Here is a 25,145-nt window from a genome sequence, read left to right on the forward strand (position 1 = left end):
ATTTACTTTTCTCATGTAGCATCCAGTAGAAATTCTAAAACTCTTCATGACTGTGGAATTGGGATGTGGAAGAATTTTCTTTTTATTAACTGATTTGCTCTAATACTTCCTCTTTACTGTACATTCCAAGAGCATAAGGGTTGGGTTTGCAATGTTGTAAAACACATGAGTCACCTTAAAGCAATTTTCATTTGCTGGGCAAATGATTAATGCCTGTGGTGTTAAAATTAATTAGTGGAAACAAAAGACTGTGTGTATGGTAACACTAAGTCTAGTTCAATAACTTTAAAATTGTGTAAAATTAGATTTTCAGGCTGTCCACAGAAGGTAGCTGGCATCTAGCAGCTCTAAACAAAAAGCAGAACATGTACTGTATTGTTATAAAGAGAGATTCATTTTTAATCGTATAAAAGAGGGAGCACAGAGTATTACACTAGACTGTAAATGTCTCTTATTTTCTGTACTCATGACTGACCATTCATGCAAAGGACAACCAGTGTAATGTCATCTCTTCTAACTGTTAGTCATGGCTCAATTTTAATTGCCCCAAATGGTGAAAAGGTACCACCCTTTGAGGATGTGAACCTACTGGTGGCTCCTCTGGCTCTGACTTTGTCACTGAGGTCGAGCTTTAGGTCATTGCCTTAATATTTTATAAATATAATTTCCACCCATCAAAGGGGCAGCAGACAAATAAAGGTGCATGATGAACTCTGTAGTGATCATGGTTTTGGAGACCTGGAAACAATGTCGATGACACTTTCTCCAAAGTTTTTCACCTCATGAGTATTATAAGGCTCCATTTCCCTTTTTCAATGTGTCTGTGATCAATTCTTCTGCCCATCTCTGAAAACCAGCATTGTATGGTTTTTTCAGCCTGTCTAATTTTGAAAATTTCAGGCTGTCTAATTTTGAAAAAAATCTAATTTTTTTCAACCTCAAAATATCGGAATTTCCTCTCTGTTTCCTAATCTGTATAATGGAATAATAATAGTACCTACGACACAAGGCTGCTTTGACAATTCAGTGGCGTCATCCGTGGCACATGACATACACTAAATAGTCACTGCTGTTGCACTATGATCGCTGTAAGCGTCATCGTCATCGTTTTCACAATGCCTTGTGGTTAAGGGAGGCTGTAGCGAATAACCTGAACGGTTCTTTGGTTTGATGCCATTCAGCCTATCAAATCTCCTAGCAAATACTTACTAAGAACCTAACTGTGTGCTTGGTTTTCCGATGGGAATTATGACATTCAATGTACTTGAAAATGTAGACAACAGAACAAAACGTGAAATATGCAGTAGGTTTCTCTTTTCAAATGTGTGGCTTTCTGTTTTCGTTAAATGGCTATATCTATATCTACATAATAAAATGTTTGCCAGTTTGTTTTGCTGCCACTGAGGGATATGTAGGATTCCACAATGGCTGTAAGCTAAAAGGGGCTGGGCCATAGCATAAGTCTAGTTAATATTTATAACTTGAATTAAAAATGTGACATTTAAAAACCTAGGTTCAAATTCTAAGCCCACTTCCTTTCCTGAAAGGATTTCCGTTCAGAGTGCAGTAAATGACATATTTTGAATGAGAGCAGTTTCATTAAGTTGAAAGTTTGGGGAATGATGGGAAAGGAAGAGATGCGAAATGATTGATTAATCTGTATAAAAATAGGTTCCATGCTGGGATTTTTCCTTTTGCACTAATCCTGTGTGACATCTGAACCAAAAAAATATAAAACCAATGCCATATGTGCAGAGCCTGCTGGTGCTGATTTTAAAACGTATGAAGAGTTGACCCAGATAATATTTTGCAGCTTTATTTTCATTGTAATGTCATTTTCAGTTTCCATTTCTTCTTTCTGGCATGTTCTCTTCCTTCCATCTGTTTGCCCTGGAAAGAATGTGGCAAGTAGAACAAGGGCTATACCAATTTGCTTGAATGGAAAAAAAGGGGAGGACATTTGTAGGATGCAATTTAAAATGAGGTCTCTAGAGGTTGGGAACTTGGGACTCACTGTATGTCCAAACACAGAGCTAAATATATTCTGCTAAACACGATTTCTGTTGCAATATCACTCAGATAATCAAGCTAGAATAAGCCGTCTCTTGCAATGTTTCAAGGCAAAAATTAAACCCATAGCAATATCCCCACTAGCACGGTGACCTTTTATCTGTATGATACTGGTCCGTGACCAAAATAATGACCCACTTCCTTTTCCATTGTTATTAATCAGACAGGCACATGCTCTGACAGTGCACAATTTGTCAAGTGTTTGTTAGGTGCTTGGTGCTGCTGTCATGAGCTGGGGATCACATCCTTTTGTTGACATCTGAGGAGCATTCTGAGGTCTCAGTTGACAGTTCTATTTGCCTAGTCCTTTTGCATCTGAGGGAGTTTGTGGCAGTTTCAGAGGGAAGGATGTCCCCTTGTCTTGTGTGGCAGCACACATTATTCAGAGAAACTGGATCTTCCCGCATCTTTGGCCTCTTGTGCTCACCCCTGTGGCTGAGATATGCAGGCTCTGCAAGCCTCTGCCAGGAAGATCTCATTTCTGCCCAGGCGACTGGCAGGCCTGACTGTTCTTGAGAGATGGAGGCTATGCCTGAACCTGATACTGGATTACTGCCTGACATCCAATGTTTTTCCCCTTAGCGTTTGTGGAAGAAGCAAAGGATCCAAGCTGAGAAACATTAGTGCATAGAGAGCAGTGGTTCAGGATCTGCGGGCGGTGCTGTGGTCTTCTACACTGCCGAGCCCAGCTTATCAGGGACAATGAAGGGGTCTTATCTGTGCAAAGCTGGGGCATTCTTGAGTCTTGGATAGGATTCTCCAACTTAGCGTTTCCACCCTTCCTTTTCTCTTCAGTCTCAGCCACCACTTAACAGACCTGAACCCAGTAATGCTACTCATTTGTTTTGTTTTTTAACATCTTTACTGGAGTGTAATTGCTTTACATTGTTGTGTTAGTTTCTGCTGTATAACAAAGTGAATCAGCTATACGCATACATATGTCCCAATATCTCCTCCCTCTTACCTCTCCCTCCCACCCTCCCTATCCCACCCCTCTAGGTGGTCACAAAGCACCGAGCTGATTTCCCTGTGCTATGCAGCTGCTTCCCACTAGCCATCCATTTTACATTTGGTAGCGTATATATGTCCATGCCACTCTCTCACTTCGACCCAGCTTACCCTTCCCCCTCCCCGGGTCCTCAAGTCCATTCTCTACATCTGTGTCTTTACTCCTGTCCTGCCCCTAGGTTCTTCAGAACAATTTTTTTTTTTTTTTTAGATTCCATATACATGTGTTAGCATACGGTATTTGCTTTTCTCTTTCTGACTTACTTCACTCTGTATGACAGACTCTAGGTCCATCCACCTTACTACAAATAGCTCAATTTTGTTTTTTTTATGGCTGAGTAATATTCCATTGTATATTTGTGCCACATCTTCTTTATCCATTCATCTGTCGATGGACACTTAGGTTGCTTCCATGTCCTGGCTATTGTAAATAGAGCTGCAATGAACATTGTGGTACATGATTCTTTTTGAATTATGGTTTTCTCAGGGTATATGCCCAGTAGTGGGATTGCTGGGTCATATGGCAGTTCTATTTTTAGTTTTTTAAGGAACCTCCATACTGTTCTCCATAGTGGCTTTACCAATTCACATTCCCACCAACTGTGCAAGAGGGTTCCCTTTTCTCCGCACCCCCTCCAGCATTTATTGTTTGTAGATTTTTTGATGATGGCCATTCTGACCGGTGTGAGGTGATACCTCATTTTAGTTCTGATTTGCATTTCTCTAATCATTAGTAATGTTGAGCATCCTTTCATGTGTTTGTTGGCAATCTGTATATCTTCTTTGGAGAAATGTCTGTTTAGGTCTTCTGCCCATTCATTTTTGGATTGGGTTGTTTGTTTTTTTGATATTGAGCTGCATGAGCTGCTTGTATATTTTGGAGATTAATCCTTTGTCAGTTGCTTCAACTCATTGGTTTTTTCAGCACCTATTGATGTGCCAGCCAGTGAGCCAGGCACCGAAATACAACAGTAAACCAAGGGCTCCCTGTACATGTGTGATGTGATATGTTTCTGGGGGAAGTACCAGGTCCCGTGAGTACACAGAGGAGGGCCGTGGAACCCAGACTTTGGGGTTCTGAAAAGAGTCCCAGGGGAAGTAATGCTATATTGACACTTATAAAGGGTAAAACTCGGTTTTAAGTGCAAAGACACTTGGGGATCTAAATTTTACATGCCATTGCTGTTAACTTTAGTACTGTGTACTTCCTTAGAGTTTTAAAAAAATTCTATTGTCATGGTTACCATGTTGTATTTAATACTTATTTTTTAGATGGCTCTTTCCTCTACTAGGATGTGAGCCTCTTTAGGACATGGACCATGCTTTTTTCCGTCCTTCCTTCCCTTCCTTCCTCCCTTCCTTCCTTCCTTCCTTCCTTCTTCCACACCCCCATTTTATTTTCTATTTAAAATTTATTTATGCTGCATTATTTCTTTTAAAATATTATGTATATAATATGACGCAGATAAAGAACAGATATAACATACACGTAAGCTATGCAGTATAACAATAAAGCAAACACTGTGACCCACCTTTCACTTCAAGAATTACCACCACTGAAGCTGCCTGTATGCTCTCCCAGATCCCATTCTCTACCTTTCCCCAGAGGTAACTACTGTCTTCAAATGTGTGTTTTATCAATTCCTTGCATTTAAAAAATAATTTTTACCACCTTAGGTATGTGTCCCTAAAAATATGTTGGAGCACAGGGGTAAACTTTGAACATGGAGCCATTTGCCTTTGTGCCCTCCATAATTAGCACAGTGCCTAAAACTTAGTAGGTCCTTACTAGATATTTGTAAACAGATGGATATGCCCTGCTAGAGCGTAGAAGATATTTTTGTGATGCTCTACACCAAGGAGATATTGGAATTCAGTTTTAGTGGATTTGTTCCTTTTGAGCCTTGTTGGTTTTGTCTCTTTGGGGTGCTTATAGAAGCAGGCCACAGGAATGAGTTACATACTGTTGAATTGTTTGGGGATACTTCGAGACTACCATTTCCTACTTACCCTCCTCATTTTATCGCCATGCGAACACTCTCCAGTGGTCCTAAAGAGAGTGGCCTTAATATTTTTGTAATAATCAGCTTTGCTTTTCCATTCCATTTTGGCTTTTCTTAGAACATTGTGGGGTGGGGAGGAGAGAGGTGGAGAGACTAGAGAACACCGAGTACACTTGAATTAAAAGTTGACTTGTGGGCTTCCCTGGTGGCACAGTGGTTGAGAGTCCGCTTGCCGATGCAGGGGACGTGGGTTCGTGCCCCGGTCTGGGAAGATCCCAGAGGCCCGCATACCGCGGGGGAAAAAAAAAAAAAAAGTTGACTTGTGTTGGGGGTGGGGCAGAGGACCTGGGCCAGCCAAGTGTTGGCTGGGGGACGTGTGCTCCGTGCCAGACGTCATTTTGAGTTGAGATCCTAGGGAAGGTTCCATTAAACAAATCCATGGCAATGCAGAGCATAATTTGTGTGCAGAGTACAATCTGATCACAAGAGAGCTTCATTCTTTTTAAATGCTACGCAGCACACAAAAATCAGCAGAGGATGTTTTCAGAGGGACATTCAAAAACATTTCGTTCAGAAGCTTGAGAGTTTAAATAGTCTTCATTGGGTTAAACAGTGGGGTGAGGTGACCGTGGGAGCTTGCTGCTGGAAGCTCAGCTGGTTCGCAGAGTGCCTTGCCTCTCTGCCCAGCGAGCACCCAGCTCTGAAGGCACAGTGGGAGCGTAGCATCTGGGTGAAGTCCCCTCCCTGGGAGGTGCCAGGCTCCGCTGGCCTTGCTTGTCCCAGGGAAGAGTGCGGGAGCTGGTCCACCTGCCTCGCATCTGCTTTCTTCCAAGCCCGTCCCTCCCCTCATCCAGAAATCCTCTCTGTTGTGTTGCCAGGCCTTCTTCTGGAAACATTTCCAGGTGACTTCATTTTTCCCTGCCTCCGCAATTCTCACTTTAGTTCCTTGAACACATGTCTGAATTAAAACAAACCCATTCGCTCCATTTGCTTTTGTTCTAACACTCTGTACAGATGCCAGAAATGGCCAGAATTTACCCAGCTTGTTTATTTTTGTTTCATTGACATTTGTGCTTGCAAATAAAAAATATTTGCATTAAACATGGATTACACAGTGGTAAATGCAGCATTGATCTTGGAGCAGCTCAATCCATTCTGATTAGATTATGCAGTTTTTCACATAGTCCTTGGGCCATACAAGAGACATTTTTCCTTTCATTTGACTGAGATAAATTCCTGTTTTGTTTTTTGCCTCTTTGGTTGTACAGAAAATATACATATCACCATTCAGTTGTTCTTTTATGTGGGTAGAACTGCAGTCAAGTGTGTAACATAAGATGAGGTGTCTCTTAATGTTTAACTTGCTTTATGCTTTTCCTGTTTTAAAGCCTTTAGTTCACCTGGGGTTTTAAATGATTTTGAACCTATGTGGTTAAGTTTGTGAACCTAAGAGCTATGTGGAGAGGGACTCTGTAGTCAGGACTCTTTCCCTCTTCCCTTACGGCCCAGTTTCTAACTGTAATAGTAACCTGCCTTGCCTTCCAGCCTGCAGTCGCACCTCCAGATATTACTGCTGCAAGATCTCCATAAAGCATCACTTTGTTCATGTGAACACCCTGTTCAAAACTCGCCATGGCTCCCTCTTGCCTTCAGAGTAGAGGCCCTTAGCATAGCTTTACATTCTTCAGCTCTCTACAACTCACCCTTTTGGCTGCGCTTTCTCATCTGATCACTGTACTCCAGCCAAAGAAGGGGTTCAATATATTCTAAATATGCCCTGTGTTTTCCTTCCTCTGGGTTTCAGTTCATGCCACCCCCGTTCACTAAAGATCTGCTTCCTTCTGCACCCCCAGCAGTTGGTCGTGTTCCCCCGGCTGCTCAAGGCCCATCTCAAGTGGTATCTCTTCCCTGACATAGTCCCTGCCCTGTTCCACTCACCCTGTCTGAGAGTATTCCTTCCTCCTTTGTGGTACCTTAGTGCCCTCTCTCTGTATTGCACTCAGCATGTCCTCTCGTATCCTAGTTGCTTGTCTCTATAGCTTGTCTCCTCCTGAAAGGAGCCTTGAGCACTGGGATTGTACTTCTCCATGTTTTCCCCCCTCCCAGTGCCTTAGCCTGTGCACAGCTCAATACGGATTTGAAATGGACTGAACTGAATGCTGTCATCTTGGTTTCCAGTTCTTAGATCTTTGTGAATTCTGATGACGAGGTCCCATGAAGAGTGGTCGAAGAAGAAAGCCAACTCTGGAGTCAGAAGGGCTAGCTCTGCTGTTACTAGCTTTGTGACTTGGGCAAGGCTCATCACCACTCAGAACCTCAGTTTCCTCTTCTACACCCTGTATGTCTTTAGAACATACATCTTTAGATTCAAGAAAATAGCAGAGATAGAGTTCTTGATGAAGTAGGCTTTTAGTACACAACGGCTAGTAATGTTACTGTCTGACTCTGTCATCTGTTGTTTTAGTTATCCCTTCAAGGTTTGTGTAATCTCTAGTCTGCCGTCAGCACCAGGCCGTCCGTGTTTTCATTCATGTCATTAATAAAGCATGTTAAAATAGGATAAGGGCAAGGACGGAGCCAGGTGACACGTTACTGGAGATTTCCCTTGAGCTTGGCAGACAGTCCATTAGTCAACATCCTCTGGGTCCTGAACTGTGCTGTCATCCAGTGCATACGTCACCCTTGTTCATAAGACTTTCCTAAGTGTTGTGACTAAATGCCTACTGAATTCCAGGTAGCTGATTTATGTGGCAGCCCCAAAGCATAACTCTTGTCAAGAAAGGAAGTGAGAATTGTTTTTTTATATCTATAGGTTCTTAGTGAACTTTCGCTGGCTTCTACTTGCCTTATTAAGGGATGGACCTTTTCTACAATTTTACTGGAGATAAACACCAAACTAAGCAGTTTATGATTTCCAGAATTTGTTTTTTCCTCTGCTTTGATAATCTGTGTACTTTTTGTCCATCTCCAACTGGCTATCTCTCTTGCTTTGTGATTTCTCAAGAACTGGTAGTATTTCCACAACTATTTCTGTAAGTTCTTTTAGTACCTTTCTTCCTTCATTCAATAAATATTCTTCTGAGTCTGTTCTATACCAGGCACTGTGCTTGGTGTGGGCGATACAGTGATGAGCAAGACAGAGGTCTCCCCACAGACTGCATGGTTTTTGCATGCTAAATTTCGGGCTGAAAACTTGAATTTTAAGGGATTTGGGCATATAGGATGTAGGTAGAAATGGAGGGAATATTTATCCTAACTGTAAGTAACGCCAGGCCGTCAACCCAACCTAAAAGGAGAGAAAGAGGAAGGTAACTCAGTAGAGAGCCTTTCCAGGAGCCATTGCTAAATACTGAGTATGGAGGAACTTTTGATGTGAAATCTTTCAAGGCCACAGCACCTACTGTGTGTCTAACGCTGCATTAGACACTGGGATATGCAATAATGGACGAGTCCTCAAGGAGCTGACAGTGTGCTGGGAAATTGCAGACGGTTGCAGTACAATGAGATAAATGCTCGTTAAAATTCTGGGTGGGGTGAGAGCATAAAGGAAGGGCTTCTAATCTCTTTCCTGAAGGAGTAAAAGATCAAGGCTAACCTGGACCTGAAGAACAGGTAGTAGTTAGCCAGTCCCAGAGGGACAGGAAAATAACCCAGGTATGGGGGACTTGCACGGACACTCCATGCTATGGAGTTTGGACTTTATCTTAAAGGACACGGGCACCATTAAAGGGTTTCAACAGGGGAATCACCTAATCAGATTTATGCTCTGGAGCAGCGTGGAAGATGGAATGCTTGGAGCCACACAGAGCAGCTGGGACACAGTGTGTGGCTGTGTCATAATTCCAGCAAGAAATGATCATGGCCTGGGGTGGAGCGTTCAGGATGCGAAGAAGCAGACGGATCACGGAGTTACTACAGACCTATTTGAGTAGGTGGCTGCAATCTATTATTAAGTATTGAAAACCAGGGCCATTTATTGTAGTGTTTCTCAAACTTTAGTGTCGTAAAAGATCACCTGGGCATTTGTAAAAATGTGTATTACAGGAATGACTTGAGGAAATGTCAGTGGGCAGATCTGGGATATGAGTCAAGAATCTATTTTCAGCAAGTATCCAGGTGACACTGATGCAGATGGGCCTCAGATCACACCATCAAAACCCCCATCTATTCGATGTTTTAAAATGGCAATCTTTTAAGTGTATTCACAATATATTAACTTCTCATTTCAGAATGAAGACTCAATCCTATTATTTTTGTTGAAAATAGGTGAATGGCTCAGCCCCATGGGTTCATGTACTAAAAAAAAATAAAGAGCTGTCTCCTGGCTAGTGTGGCCTGTGTTCGCTAATTGTTTGCTCTCTGGTAAGGGATGCAGAGCAGAGGGTGATAATCTTATTAAGACCCCTGCTGCAGATGGTTTGTAAATGAATTTTCAAAGGTTTCAGCAAGCCCTTTACAAGAGCAGGCAAACAAGCACTTACAGGGAAGGTAAAATTTCCCCAACTCTTGAAGTTTTGTGCAGGTGTGCATTCTTAGTGTTCAGGGCATTTCCTATTGTGGTATTTCTCAAGCCTAAACGCCCACCTTCAAATCCCAGCTTCACTATATACAAGCTGTTTAACCTTGAGCAAATTACCTGTTCTCTCCTTCTGTCATCTGTAAAATGGGAATAAAACTGCACCTGTTTCATAGGCTTGATGTGAGGATTAAATGAGAATACACGTAAAGCACATTGAATAGTGTGCGAACGTAATAAGCCATTTCTGACCATTACTGAGAGAAGCCAGGTGACCTGTAATAAACTCATCACTTATATTAAGAGTTTAGTCATGTAATAAAGTCTTCACCTTCTTATTTAAGTCATGGTACAGCAAGTCCTCTACATACGAACCTTCAAGTTGTGAACTTTGAAAGATGCGAACGTACGTTCCATCAACGTCAGGCATGAGTGAAGTTGCAGCTTTCCCTCCGTCTCCTATTGCTGAGGATCCTTCAGCTCTACCATCTCCCACCTCCTCTCCCTCCTCCAGTCAGTACTCTTCTTGCCTGTTCACTCGATGCCAGCCCCTGTATGCCAGCTGTTGTACTGTACTACCGTACTTTTCAAGGTACTGTACTGTTAGATTTAAAATGTTTTCTTTATTGTTTGTTTCTTTGTTTTTTATGTATTATTTGTGTGAAAAGTATTATAAACCTGTTACAGTACAGTACTGTATCGCCAATTGTGTTAGTTGGGTACCTAGGGTAACTTTGTTGGACTTACGAACAAATTGGACTTACGAACTCACTCTTGGAATGGAACTTGTTCGTATGTAGGGGACTTACTGTACTAAAAAAAAAAAATTTATGGTGCCCATACGCAGGAATGCTTAGAGAAACTTAGCGTTTAGCAACACATACCAAACATAGGGGTAAGTAGGCCAATAATAATAATGAGGAATATTAATGCACACTTACGGCGGTCCCCATTATGTCACTGAATCCTAACAATGGTGCCATGCGATAGGCATGGAATCCCTTTTTAGAGTGAGTAAACTGAGGGGTGGAGAGGTTAAGCGATTGCCAAGGCCACACTATCACTGACTGAAAGATCAGATATTTTCTCTTGGAACCCATCAATGCTAGAATCTGCTTTTAGCCACAGCTGTTAAATATGTATTGTCAGTTTCATGAAGCATGGCTAGTAACACTCGGTATTGTGCCAAGCAAAGTAAGAAACTGACACATTTTGAATGTGAAATATGTAAAAATGATTCCCAAAATGTATGCTGTGATGCGCAGCCATATTTTATTTTATTTATTTATTTTTACTATTCTTTTTTAAAATATATTTATTTATTTAATTTTTGGCTGCGTTGGGTCTTCGCTGCTGCACGCAGGTTTTCTCTAGTTGCAGCGAGCGGGGGCTACTCTTCATTGCAGTGTGTGGGCTTCTCATTGCGGTGGCTTCTCTTGTTACGGAGCATAGGCTCTAGGCACGTGAGCGTCAGTAGTTGTGGCTCGCGGGCTCTAGAGCGCAGGCTCAGTAGCTGTGGTGCACGGGCTTAGTTGCTCCGCAGCATGTGGGATCTTCCCGGACCAGGGCTCGAACCCGTGTCCCCTGCATTGGCAGGCGGATCCTTAACCAGTGCACCCCCAGGGAAGTCCCCGCAGCTATATTTTAAATCACAGTCAAGCCAGCTGCTCTATTTCTCAGAGGCAGCCATTCAGGAAGCCGATATATGAGTGATCTCAGCCAGAGGGTGCGTTAGAATAGGGGTTCTTGTCAAACTTTAGTGTTGAGTTGCTGACTCTGTAGGTCTGGGGTGGGATCTGAGAATCTGCATTTCTGATAAGTTCCCAGGTGATGCTGATGCTGTTTGGGACCACACTTTGAGAACCACTGTCTTAGAGGAATAGGAGGAGGATTGGTGACTCTAGGGCAGAGGATGGTTTAAAGTCTACCCTATAATTAGCAGACCTGCTCCACAGACCTAGTTAAATTCACAAAGATGATTTGAAGCGACCAAACATCAGCTCTACCATGTAGAGGCTTAGATGTGAAAGAAGATGGACATCTTTGCTTTGCCTTTAACATTTCTAAACCAAGCCAGTTGCTTTCTAACATAGAGACGTTTATACAGTAGCTCCCCCTTCTCTAAAACAGTGGGGCCTGCTTTAAGACTCAGAAACGTCCCTCACCTGTGACTCAAACCCAGCATTTGGTCTTAGAACTAGGTACTTAACTACCTTCTGGGCTGCGTTAAGCCGCCACCTGTCCCCCTTCCTCCACCCTGTGAGGGACAAGGGTTTTCTCCCTCACTGAGGTTATATGCATGGTCCAGTAACTCTGGGTCAGCTTCTCATGTCCATGGGCTGGTCTCATTGCCAAAGCTAAGGGGCTAGGTCATGGAGTGACCTAAGCCAAACCCAATACGACATCAGGTAATTCTTGAAATTATAGGGTTTCCAGGTCAGAAAAACGCTAGGACTAAGGGTCACCTTGGGCATGTTGGGTCCTAAAATTGGGTTAGGGTAATGCAGAGTCTAGTTTTACATTTAACTCTTGATTCTCCATAACAATGAGAGGGAAAGGGATATAAAGACAAATGTGTAAAAACAAATGATCCACAGAGCATTTCTTTTTGTCCATGGAATATATTACATAAAAGTGGATTTACTCTTTTGATTTTTTTTCTTTGGAAGACTTGAGCCTCTGGAAATTCAAGTAGATGTTTATTCAGAATGGAAAGCCTAGCTAGATGAGTAGCTGGAATTAACCCAACTCATCTTCTCATCATCATAAGAATTAAGGCCTAAATTACGGTGTAGGTCATAGAGTGGACTATTATATAGCAGTCAAATCAATGTACTACAGCTATATGGAGAATTTTAGCAACATAATTTGGAGTGAAAATCATCCCCAATATTATTCATATCATGATAACCTGTTTATTAAAAAGTAAAAAATAGACAAAACAAGAAAAAAATCTGCCTTGTAGGAATACAAATAGATGTGATTGTTCTTTGTAAAAATGAAAGCAGGAAGTGGTGAACAGGCAATAGGATGAGGAAGTAGATGTAAGTTGGTGTCGACGTTCTAGTTTTTATGATGGGGCTGGTTTCTTCATTTATTATAATATTAGGTGTGAAGAAATAAACAAAAACAAAAATAGATAAACCAGTCAGTAAGTGAAAATATAGTCTCACATGACCTAATGATGAGTGTGTGTCAAGAACCAAGGAATTTGGTTAATCCAGTTCTGTGCTTCTGAAACTAATATTTAAAAATGGGGGGGGGCAAGTGGGAAAATAGCTCTCTGGGTTGCAGAGAAAATAATGCAATGCTGCTCCCTAGGTCCATGCTTGGGCTCCACACAGCACTATGTGACCTGACGTCTTGGCCACTTCCTCCACTCTCTTGTCTCAGTTGGTACAGCTTACAAATGGCAATCACTAAGGAGGGGGGGGTGGGTGTCAGTAGATCATCAAAGATTGTCAGTAGAGTGACTTCAGACAAAACTAAGGTTTTAGTATCCCTGGAGTAGGAAAAACATGTATGCTTCCTTTTCTTTTATATCCACCTGTCTGAGAAAGGTCATATGTTTACATGTTTTCTCAGAGAAGCAAAGGTAGGAATTTTAGAAATTAAAAAGATCTATGTGTCCAATAAGACTTTGGGGCCTGTGTCTTAGAAAAGGATTTTAAACCAGCCTGCTTCTAAATTGAATTTATCACCTCATTCCCGCCATTGCTTCTCCCTCCAGTGCTGTCTCCACGTGCTGTTGCTTTCACCCCGGACGCCCATCTCTATGACTCCTCCTGCTATAGTCTTGGATTGTCGTGAATAGTTTCAAAGGCTAGATAGTTCACTGGGCATCTCCATGGAATCTTAATCCTTCCAATAGGGAATAGTATTTTCCTTTGTTGGCCGCTTTTAGCATCTAATTTATATTCCTCCTAAGACGTTTGCCTCTTTCTGAAGACAGGGTCAGCATCTCAACTTGACATTTGCTAGGTGTGCAAAGAGCTGTGGGATGTACAGATATGAACTGATGAAATCTTGCCCTTGTGGAGATGTTGTCTCCTGAGTGCGTTATTTGTGACCCCCCAGACCCTACGAGAAGGTTCGATGATTAGCTCTCTATTGTTTAGTGTGCTTGAGGCTTTCCTGTGAAATTGGAGAGTTTAGTCAATACAGCCTGAGTCTGAGGATTTACTCGTTGATTTACAGTCTAAAGGGATGAGGAAGAATCTTTACCACACTCCTGTCAGAATCTTTTTCTGTTTGTTTATTTTCTTGCTTGTTTTGAATCCTTGCTCACCACTCATACCCCACACCAGCCTCACCTCACTCCTGGCTTCTGCTCCAAGCCCTTCCCGATTTTGGCCTTTCATGTGTTGGGACCCAGATGTGATTCAGAGAGGGAGATCGTGAGAAGAAAAATAAAAAGAATAGCAATATTTTAAAATGCTTACCGAGTGCTAGGCCCTACTTTTTACATGCTTTTACATATATTAGTTTACATAATCCTTACAACAACTCTGTAAGAAGGATACTGTTATCATTCTCCTTCCATAGAAGAAGGTGAGGCACAGAGAGGCTAAGTGCCTTTCCCAAGGTCACACAGCTAGTAACGGAGGCTACTAAACTATATTACCTCATAAAAAGTGAAGAGAAACAACTTCATGGGGATTGAAAATGTGAGAGAGAAAGAGAAAGGACAGATTATTTAGGAACCAAGGTGAAAGGATGTCAAGATATTAGAAGTGGAGCACGGCCAAGTGCTGACAAGGTCCAGTGATGTAATTCCACTGGTGGACTGTTTAAATGGAGCAAAGGGCAAGGTCAGTGCTGCTGCGAAAGTCAAGGGAGTGAGGCCTTGTGAGTTGCGGCTTCAGTGTGGGAGGTGGGTGGTGGCCCCCCAGGAGCCTGTGAGCGGAGAGCAGACCTTGAATGGTGTGCCCTGCAGGCCGTCACATAGCCGTGACGGTGACAAGGAATAGGGGAGGCCATCAAGGCTGTTAGGTCTTGGAGTCAATTTTAAAAACTGTGCTTAACGACAGAGTGAGGTTTAAAAAAAAAAAAAGAAATGCTGTTTTAGAACCCTCTTGCATGTCTCTGCAGCAAATTATAAATTATGTCATCTTCTTCCTAGCAAGTGGGTGATTCTGTTCCATTCTTGGTCTCAAACTGCTTTCAGACAGCACTGGTTCAGCCTTACTAAGGGTGGAAAATGAGGGGACTTGGAAAAAGATCCATCCTTAACCTTCTCCCTTATACTCTGGACTTAGAGTCCCAGACACAAATCCCAGCCCTGCTCTGACTTTGTAGTGCTGGTGGCATGTCAGTCCCCAGTTCTCTCCCCCACCCCTTCACGGTCTCCATCCTCCCCTGTCCACTGTCCCCGTGATGACACCCCTGCTCCGAACCCACCACTGCCACCTTGAGTGCTACTTTTCCCTGATTTAGGTTTTGCTGCCAGACGCGGAGGGCAGGCACCTCACTTTGGTAAACACTGGATAAACACTTCTCCTTAAATAGAAGCAGCAGGCTCACCAGCTGGCCTTTTTTTAAGTGGGAGAAATTCAGCTGAGTAAATTCGACAAATCAAAGATGAGGAAAATGTAAGAGGGAAAACTTCTTCAAGGAGGATTTGCTCTTGCTATTACCAGGCCCCCAAGATAATCAATATAGATGAAGTTCATGGCCACTGTGGATGCAACCCTTCCCAGACCCATTTAGTGGGGGAGAGGGTTGCTCCTCAAGCCCACCTTCTAAAGGGCCTATGCCCAATGCTTGTTCAGTGTGGGAGGCTCCGCATGCCTGTGTGGTTCCTTTGGTGCCACTCAGCCTGTCGGCCAGGGACACCTTGACCACACCAGAGGCAGCAGGTTAGGGCTGATGGGATGCCCCAGAGGAGAGCTGGCTGGATTGTGCGGTGTTTCTCTCTGCTGAATGATGTTGGACACCCCCAAGTCCAAACTGTTCGGTCCTTCCTCTTTAAAACAGGATTATGAGGACTTCAAACCATGGACCAACTGCTAAGTATCCTACTAGCTTTACAAACGAACATGTGTGCACTTGAGTTTGGCTGGAACTGGTACCTTCTGTATGTCCCCCCTTCCCTTCCAATCCTCTGAAAATGCCTTTAGCCCAGGAAGGTGCTTCTGGAGAGCGGTGAGGGAACAGATCACTCTGTAAGTTAAACTCTTCTCTCCTGTGTACCTTGCCCTTGAACGAATGAACTCGTGTTGGCAGCCTGGCCACCTTAACTTCTGTTCACTCACCTTCCACTTCCCATCGAAGAAAGCTCTTGCAGTTGGCTGGACTGGAGAGAGATTCCCTGTGCTCTTTATCTTTGGAGCGCCCCTCCTCACAGTGTGTCCATGACCATCTGCTGCAAAATCATCTATCGTAATTATGTAAAATGCAGATTCCTGGGTTCCCCCGACCTTCTGAAGTGGAATTTCTGTGAGTGTTGCCCAGAAATCTGCACTATTATTCAACTTCCCAGGTGACCCTTATGCATAGTAAGGTTTAGAAATCATTGCATTATTAATAATAATTATAAGATTAATATTTATGAGCATGTCAAACACTTTCCATGCATTTCACTTCCCATTCATTTCAACTTCACAACAAATCGACAAGGTAGGAATCACCCACCTAGAGCAGGGCCTGACTCATGGCACATGGCAGATGCTCAATAAATTTTTGTTAAACAGTAAATTAATCTTAATATATATATATGTATATGTATATATACATATATACGTATATACATAAATAAGGAGACTAAGGGTTAGAGAGGTTAAAAACACTTGGCCAAGAACACATGGCTAGTGAGAGGTGTAGCCAGGCTTTGTAGAGCCTTCTTTGGGTAGAGCTTGTTGGTGTGTGAACTTGCAGACTGGCGCCCCCTTCTGGTGATGCTGAGTTATGCCTGGCAGCGGTGCTGGAGGACCCCAGAAGCATCCGATGGGCCTTGGGTTGAATTGATTGACCTCTTCTCTAGCGTTCCCCTCTTGGCCATCTCTGGTGAATTGACACGGTCGCTTATTTATTTATTACTAATGACGAGAGGAGGCCCAGGGAAGCTGGGCAGTCATTCATGAAGCCAAACAGCACCCATTCTCCCTTCCTGTACTCTGCCGAGGTTGGCCAGTGCAGTCTTAATTTTCCTGGGGAGTGAGGCAGGAGACTAGTTAGATCCTGAGTCCCTGAGGGAGATGAATAGGCTTTTCGCCTTGCTCAGAAACATTCACTTCCTCCTTCCCTCTTGAAGTTTCTTTACACCCTCTTTGCTTATCAGTTCTTTCATATACTTTTCTTGGTCGGCAGGTAGACTGTCTGTATTTCTGCCAAGGACAGGTGGCTGAGCCGGGCCGAGATAAAGGAGTGACCATGATGGAGCTGTCTTTGACTTTACGGCCCTCTTGTGCCTCCTCTTCCATGCTCGCTCCCTCCCTTCCTCCGGGGACTGGCCTTGTCAAGACTTGAGCTGCAAACCTGTGTGCATTAACCCAGGGGAAACTCTAGAGATATTTGGAGGCGTCCATGGGGAGTTTGTTTTAGAACCATGGATCTTTATACATACTCTATTATGTACGCGCGCACACACACGCACACACACACACACACACACACACACACGGTTAAAAATAGAAACATGCTCTCCACTGAGGGAAGACCACCTTTTGTAAAGAGTGACTATAAAAATGCCTGACTTGAGTGAGATAAGGCATTTCCTATTGTGGGGCTTTTTAAGGGAAAGGTCTTCTGGACCTCAAGCCACTGTACCAGTAATTCTAGTTAGAAATAATAAAAGCTAACATATATTGAGTGCTTGCTATGCGCCAGACACTGTTCTAATTTCTTTGTATGTTTCGCCTAATCCCCACAATCCCTTAGCAATACCCGCTATTAATATCTTCATCCCTATTTTACAGATGAAGAAACTGAGGCAGGGAGAGGGTAAACAACTTGCTCAAAGCTCCAGAGAATTAGTAGAAGAGCCATGATTCAAACCCAAGTGGCTTGACTCCAAAGCCCTCTTAATACTGCACTATGTGGTGTGATTACTTTTATTTTTTAAATTTATTTATTTTTGGCTGTGTTGGGTCTTCGTTGCTGCACACGGGCTTTCTCTAGTTGTGGCGAGCAGGGGCTACTCTTCGTTGTGGCGCACAGGCTTCTCACTGCGATGGCTTCTTTTGTTGAGGAGCATGGATTCTAGGTGCACAGGCTTCAGTAGTTGTGACGCACAGGCTTAGTTGCTCCACGGCAAGTGGAATCTTCCCAGACCAGGGATCAAACCTGTGTCCCCTGCATTGGCAGGTGGATTCTTAACCACTGCGCCACCAGGGAAGTCCATGATTACTTTTATTATATAATGATTTTCCTTTAAAATTTTTAGATTTTTTTAAGGAAAAAAGAAAAAAATCAATTGTCCATAATTGCACTGTACCCCTATTTATAATTTTTATAACAAGGGTAATATAAGCACATGGTTAGAAAAGCCAAATGGCTCAGGAAGTTATAAAATGAAGAGTCTCTTTATATCTTCACTGTCCTATTTTCAAGGGAAACCATTATTAACAAATCTCTATTTTGTCCCTCAAGAAAAATGTTCTATGCATGTAGCAAGTTATTTATTATTTAAAGAATTGTTTACACAGAAGCAAGCATGCCACACCCACTCTTATGCATCTTGTTTTTCTTGTCTAATAACAAACAGGTCTCCCGGATCTTTTCACTTCAGCACACACAGGTTCATGTCACCCCTTTTCATGATTGCAGAGTATCCTCTTAGGTTGCTGTACCACCTGACTTAACCAGTCAGTATTGAAGGACAATTTACTTGTCTTTTTGAACGCTTATGTGCAGGATAAGTTCCTAGCAGTATAGTTTTCTTTTTTATGTACATTGCACCAATTCACACTCTCGCTAAATCTTATCAGTGTTTTGCCCCAAACCCTTAACATACCAGTGTTATCAAACTTTGATTTTCTTTTTTTGCCAATCTGATGAAAAAAATCTTTTTTTCATTTACATTTTTAATTTTATAAGTGAGATTGTATGGCTTTTCAGGTACATTGGTTGTTTATTTTTCTTTCTTTGCCATCTGCCTGTTCATGTCCTTTGCCCATTTTTCTGTGGGTTTTTTTTTGTTGTTGGTTTTTTTTTTTTGCTGATTTAATATGATTTTGGGTGGCCTGGGCCTGCAGCGGCTTGAAGCAGGGTTTCAGTTCCCAGCCAGTGACTGAGGTCGGGTCACAATGGTGAGAGCACCAAATCCTAGCCACTAGACCAGTGGTCAGTGACAAGGCCCTGGCCCTATGGCTTTGCAGAAAAAGAATTCCCACAAAGACAGAAAGTAGTGAAACAAGTAAAGTATTTATTAGGAGAAAAAAGAAGTGCAGTATGTGTGGATAGACACACAGACGGGCTCAGAGACAGAGTCGTGCCCTCGTGGCAGTTTGAATCACTTTTTTTTTTTTTGCAGTACGCTGGCCTCTCACTGCTGTGGCCTCTCCCGACGCGCAGGCTCCGCGGCCATGGCTCACGGGCCCAGCCGCTCCGCGGCATGTGGGATCTTCCCGGACCGGGACATGAACCCGTGTCCCCCGCATCGGCAGGCGGACTCTCAACCACTGCGCCACCAGGGAAGCCCTACATATATGCTTTTAACTGGATGGCAGCTCCATACGGACATCAATCAGAATGAAGATAAATCTTTTCTGAAATTACAATAAAATGGAAATGGTATTTACAATTTTTCAGAAAGACATGTTCTGATATGCAAGAAAACACACACACACACACACACACACACATATATATATATGTTTTTTTCTGAGATAAACACCTATGGGGGTTCTGGGAATAGTTTGCGAAAGCTAAAACGAAAATCCTCTTTAGGCTGTGAAGCATTTTTTTTTTATATATAATATTGGCATTTTACCTTTTTTATTTTTTTTTAGTTTTTGCTGTGTTGGGTATTTGTTTCTGTGCGAGGGCTTTCTCCAGTTGTGGCAAGCGGGGGCCACTCTTCATCGCAGTGCGCAGGCCTCCCACTATCGCGGCCTCTCTTGTTGCGGAGCACAAGCTCCAGACGCGCAGGCTCAGTAGTTGTGGCGCACGGGCTCAGTCGCTCCGCGGCATGTGGGATCCTCCCGGACCAGGACTCGAACCCGTGTCCCCTGCATCGGCAGGCAGACCCTCAACCACTGCGTCACCAGGGAAGCCCCTGTGAAGCATTTTTTGGATTCCTTGGCTGGGCCCGCAAAGCTCTGCAGCTAAGAGTCAGTGCTACTGAACATACTTGGAGTAGCTCCTTCTGTAATTACATGTGTCCACTGCTGCAGCTGCTCCTTCATAGTGCTGCTTGGTTGCAGTGAAAATGGCTTCTCTCTCCTCCCTAGAGACCTTTAAATAAAAGATCTGTGTAGCTGTGGGGGGGGAGGGGGTGGGGGATAGGAGGATGAATTGATGGGGGACTGTTCCGTTTTGTTTTTGTTTTAATTTGCTGCTTCTATTTGAGTTGGGGATATAAGTGGCCAACCTGAATTAATTTGATAGCTTTGTGGTGACAAAGGATAAGGAAGGTTTGGGGCTGTTTAAAGCAGTGGTTTAGGATGGCTTAATACAGCTTCGTAGACGTCAGGATGGCTCTGTTCTCAGAGGCCTGTGATGTTCTGATGTATGAGGAATCCACAGTCTCCTGAAAGGAGGCAAAAATAATAACGTCCTAAGAGACTGAATCACAGGCAGTGTTTTTAAAAACTACATCTAGTTATCAGTCTTTGCCCATATTCTTTTTGTTTCCATTTACCCTTCCTTCTCTAATTCCCGGCCTTACCATCACATGCACAGAATGCTTATTACCCTAAGGTTATGAATAAAAGTAAAGCCTCTCGAGAGGATCCAGCAGTACCACTGAACAAAAAACGTAGCTCCCTGATAGTTGGAAAGCCCGCTGCAGGGTGTGTAATCACCAGGACATCGGCATCACAACTATCTTAAAGGTCATCAAGTGCATCCTCCCTGTTGAGTCCTGGAACCCTGCTCCGCCAACCCCAGCAGCTGGTTGGAGACAGTGTTGATGAGGACGACTTGGATATGCATATTTTTAAATTCCCTTCAGCTTTTCAAGCACAGCTCTTCAATGGCCAAATACTGTTTCCTGTGCTTTGTCGAAGTATTCCCTGCGGCATCAGAGATTTACCCATCAGGTGTCTACACACGGGCAGATGGGGGCAAACACTTCCTTGTCCACCAAAACTGCTTTCGGCTGATGCCATCCAAAAAATCCCTATGGAATATATACTAAAAGTCTTAAAATGAGTATATACTATGGCTTAAATATTCTACTTTTAGGAATTTATTCTAAGGAAATAAACAAGGATGTAAATTTGTATGCCCAAGGATAGCCATTAAGCCCGTGTTTAAGAGCATGGACCCTGGGCTTCCCTGATGGCGCAGTGGTTAAGAATCCGCCTGCCAATGCAGGGGACACGGGTTCAAGCCCTGGTCCGGGAAGATCCCACATGCCGAGCGAGGAGCAACTAAGCCTGTGAGCTACAACTACTGAGCCTGCGCTCTAGAGCCTGCGAGCCACAACTACTGAAGCCCGTGCACGTAGAGCCTGTGCTCCACAACAAGAGAAGCCACTGCGACAAGAAACCCGTGCACCGCAACGAAGAGTAGCCCCCGCTCGCCGCAACTAGAGAAAGCCCGCGCGCAGCAACTAAGACCCAATGCAGCCAAAAATAATTAACTTAAAAAAAGATATAATTAAAAAAAAAAAAAGCATGGACCCTGGGGTCAGACGGCCTGGTTTCCCTCTTGGCTCTAGTTCTTATTAGTTGTGACACCTGGTGAGCGTCACTCAACTTCTCTGCCTTAGCTGTCCCTACCTCATAGGGTCTGTCCTGTCATGAGAAATAAATGAATTAATATGTAAAAGATGCTCAGGATGGTTTCTGGTTTTTGCTTCTAATGATAGAAAAATTGGACATAGCCTACATATTCATTGATTTAATAAAACAAAATGTGCCATGTTTTAAAGATATTCACATATTAAAAGAAAAACAATTAGGTTACATAATAATGTATTAAGTATGAATGCTGAATAGTTACATGCCTATTTTTTGTGATGGAATTATAGACTATATTTTTCCCTCTGCATCGTTGCTATTTTCTAAATTTTCCACAAAGGAGATGTATAGTATAATAAAAGTTGTCTTTTTAACCCCTGCAGAATAATAATAACAGCTAACATTTATTGAGAGCTTACAACAGATCAGGTGTTTTTCTAAGATGGCAGATAGATATTCATTGCTTACAATAACCCTACGAGGCAGGCGCTATGATCATCAATCTCCATTTCACAGATTAAGAAATTGAGGCAGAGAGAGGTGAAGTAATGTGCCTACGTCTTCCATCTAGCAAGCAGTAGAGGTGGGATTTGAACCTGGGCTGTCTGACTCAGGGCCTATGTTTTTAGGTTAGGAACTCTCTTTGTATGATTCTAGTAACCCAAAAGAGCACTGAACTACATACAGCACCCATGGCAATCACCTAGTTGCATACACTGTTTAAAGGAAATGCATTAAGGAGTGCCTCTCACTCCCGGTGTCTTTGTTGCCAGATAGGTTTTCAGGCCTCCAGCCTTATTCTGAGTTTTCTTAGTAAATGGGGAGAATATATTCAGATCACACAGTAAAATTGCCTTTTCTGTGTATCCCTTAAAAAGAGTGCATTGACTTTACATGGCAATAGGCAAACTGGAAATAGTTTATATTTTTAAGAATCATAAACAGAAATAGTTAAGTAGCATATACATTTTTCACTATCATAGTACTCAAACAGTAAAGAGTCAATATATTGAGTGCCAGGAGCAATAAAGTTTAGAACAAAGTTGTCCCTTCAGTTCAGGGTACATAATTACTGCAGATCAGAGGCATCGTGAGGTAACAGTGGATTTTCAGCAATTGTCTGTTTCTGTTATAGAATTTCCGTTTTTATGCAGGCAGTTAAATTGTAATTGATGGATTTCTGCATACCTTTTAAAGAGTGAAAATTGGGTGTTTCGGAGTAATAATTTTACATTAGAAAATAATATCTTACACCTGGTGGCTGCAACCATAGGATCTATTTTTGAAAACTGTCCACCTCTGTCATTTAATAACCAGCCTGGTGATGTACTAGCAGACAAGGCTGGTTGAATTAGGCTGTCAGGACTAGTGTGTTCCTGGATGGCACTACCAATCACGAGCCCTTGAGACTGTTAAATACTACAGGTTAGCCAACACATTACTCAGAGGCAGCTAATTAGGTTCAGGGAGCTTCTGGGAGTTCATTACATCGTTAGACAAAAGTCTCTGAAATCCAGAAGGAATAGCCAGTCCCAGTTCTGATAAATTGCTACCTTAATCCTCCCAGAATTCTGCGGGAGTTGGGATTCACTGCTGTCATCTGCACTAAGGGGTCCTTCTTGATCTATTTCCCAGAAGAGGCTGACCTTCCTGAGAGGTCCTAGAAACCAGGGAAGGGATATTTCTCTCTCTTTGCCTTGCTGTCATTGACGTTCCCCTCCAGCAACACTAAAACACCCCATTAGTGAGAGCACCTGTCCACCAGTGGGCTGGTCTGGCTGCATCTTGTCCCTATGGCTCATCTTGACGGTGGGGGAGATGGCAGTGTATAGAGGAACCTCTCCTGCCCCTGCTTCTAACCACTGCCTTCCTGAGGACATGTTATCACAGGGGTATTATGGGATTTGGTCCTGGACAGGATTCATCACCCACAAGTCTTGGACAAGTAAATCAGCTTTGGTTTCCTCAATAGTAGAAGAGTGAGATTAATATCTGCCTTACAAAGCTGTCAAGATTAACAGATACAAAGTATAGAAAGAATTTTGAACAGGGCCTGGAACCTGGTGTGCTCTCAATAAAGACTTGCGATCATCAATAAATGATCATTACTGATCACTGCTTGTTAGAAATGCAAGGGATTTAGATTACTCATATTTTCCTCAACTCAGAAATGTGATCTGGCTCTGGGTTTTAGACCAGAAGAGTCACAAATTGTGGCATAGGAGTTGAGAAACAAGGTCAAATAAAATTGTGTACCTATCAGATTGATTTTTCCAAAAACATCTGGAATTTCTTCTTAAAAAAAAAAAAAATCCTGGTTCTCTTCTTCCTGTTGTTCTGTTTCCTCTTCCATGGCCCCTGCACTTCCCCAGGCAATCCATGGAATGTTTTCATTATTACTATTGCAGAACTATGTATTTTTTTTTTGTTAAAAGTGAATTTATATTAGTTATTCTACCACACAGCATGTTTCCAATTACACACTGAACTCTAGTCTGTGCTCAAATGTAACGTGATATTTGTAAACTAATAAACCCCTCCACTCACCCCCAAAACTATTCAATTTCATTCACAGCTTCTGTCACTGTCACTGTGAACTGTTTTCACTCTCTTTGGAAATGTTCAGTTCCTGCTATTTGTCAAGGTTCTGTTCTTCATAGAAAAACTGCAGCTGCAGCCAGAGAAGGTGGATAATCAGATAGTGCCGGTTGGAGCAGTTATCTGCAGCCCAGACTTTCCCCATGACAGCTTCTAGACGGTTGCTTATCTCCAGACCCTAACGTGCCAAACTCAAGTACGGCTAGACGACTACAAAGCCTAAAGATAAACTCTCTGGGAAAAACTTCTTTGGGGGTGACGAGCAGGCTTTTCATTCTGCTGAACGTTGGGGCCGGCACGTTGATGTTCCCGGGAGTGCTGGCGCACAGGGAGAGGCGGGCACTGGGGCCGACCCGGGTCACCGCTGCTCCTCTGCAGGAAGCCGGCATCTATGAAACCTGCCTCACTGTGCTCCCAAGCTGTGCTTATGAAACGACGCCCTCATGCCTGCGCCTTCTCTCGTCTGCTTTGCGGAAAACGCTGGGAGCCTGGGAGCGCTGGAACCCGGCCACTTGCCGAGTCCGTGTGCAAACGCGGGGAGCCAGGGACGTCGGAGGGCAGGGAACTGGCCAGCGTGTTCTCGGGTTTCATTTCCTTCATGCTTCTCTCCCCCCTTGTTTTTCAGGTAGCGAAGCCGATTTTAGCTCCTCGAGCAGCACGGGCAGCATCTCGGCTCCTGAGGTCCACATGTCTGCTGCGGGAAGCAAGCGGTCCTCTTTCTCACGCAAGTAGGCCCGCTTCCTGCCCCCTGCTCTGTAATTGTTAAGACGCGTTACGCGGGCGACTGACCTGTACTTTATGTTTCTCTAGAACCACCTGGATTACTGTGCGTTCCGATTTTATGCTTATTCAGTGAGTGCTTTTTGCTTGGCTGGTTTTTACAGTGATTCACAGTTGGTACTTTTCCCAGCCTTACCTACCTTGGTCACGACGTGGTTGCCCTGTGTTCCTCCGCCCGCGACGCCCTCTCGTGCAGCCCTGGCGCCTTCCCTCCCATCTCTCTCCTTCCCTTACCCACCTGTGTGCTCACCTGAGGATCAGGCTAGTCGGCTCCCACTTCCCACCCTGCCGCCCCTTCATGAATCTGTCCTCTTAGCTGCAAAG

At 43.3% G+C, this 25,145-nt stretch overlaps 1 protein-coding gene across 3 annotated transcripts in view; it reads left to right on the top strand.

Moving 5' to 3' along the window:
* The window catches only part of SYBU (syntabulin), a 72,022-nt gene that overhangs the window by 36,280 nt on the left and 10,597 nt on the right, over positions 1–25,145 (top strand). For 2 of the 3 annotated variants that reach the window (XM_029222876.1, XM_029222875.1), the window contains one exon: positions 24,667–24,769. In XM_029222876.1, coding sequence (XP_029078709.1) covers positions 24,667–24,769 — 103 coding nt within the window. Of the gene's footprint in view, positions 1–24,459; positions 24,561–24,666; positions 24,770–25,145 lie in introns of those variants that run through there. The other variant, XM_029222877.1, reaches the window with a different exon arrangement.

The sequence above is a fragment of the Monodon monoceros genome, unplaced genomic scaffold, assembly GCF_005190385.1.
Source record: "Monodon monoceros isolate NGI ecotype Baffin Bay Population unplaced genomic scaffold, NGI_Narwhal_1 Super_Scaffold_14, whole genome shotgun sequence".
NCBI lineage: Eukaryota > Metazoa > Chordata > Mammalia > Artiodactyla > Monodontidae > Monodon > Monodon monoceros.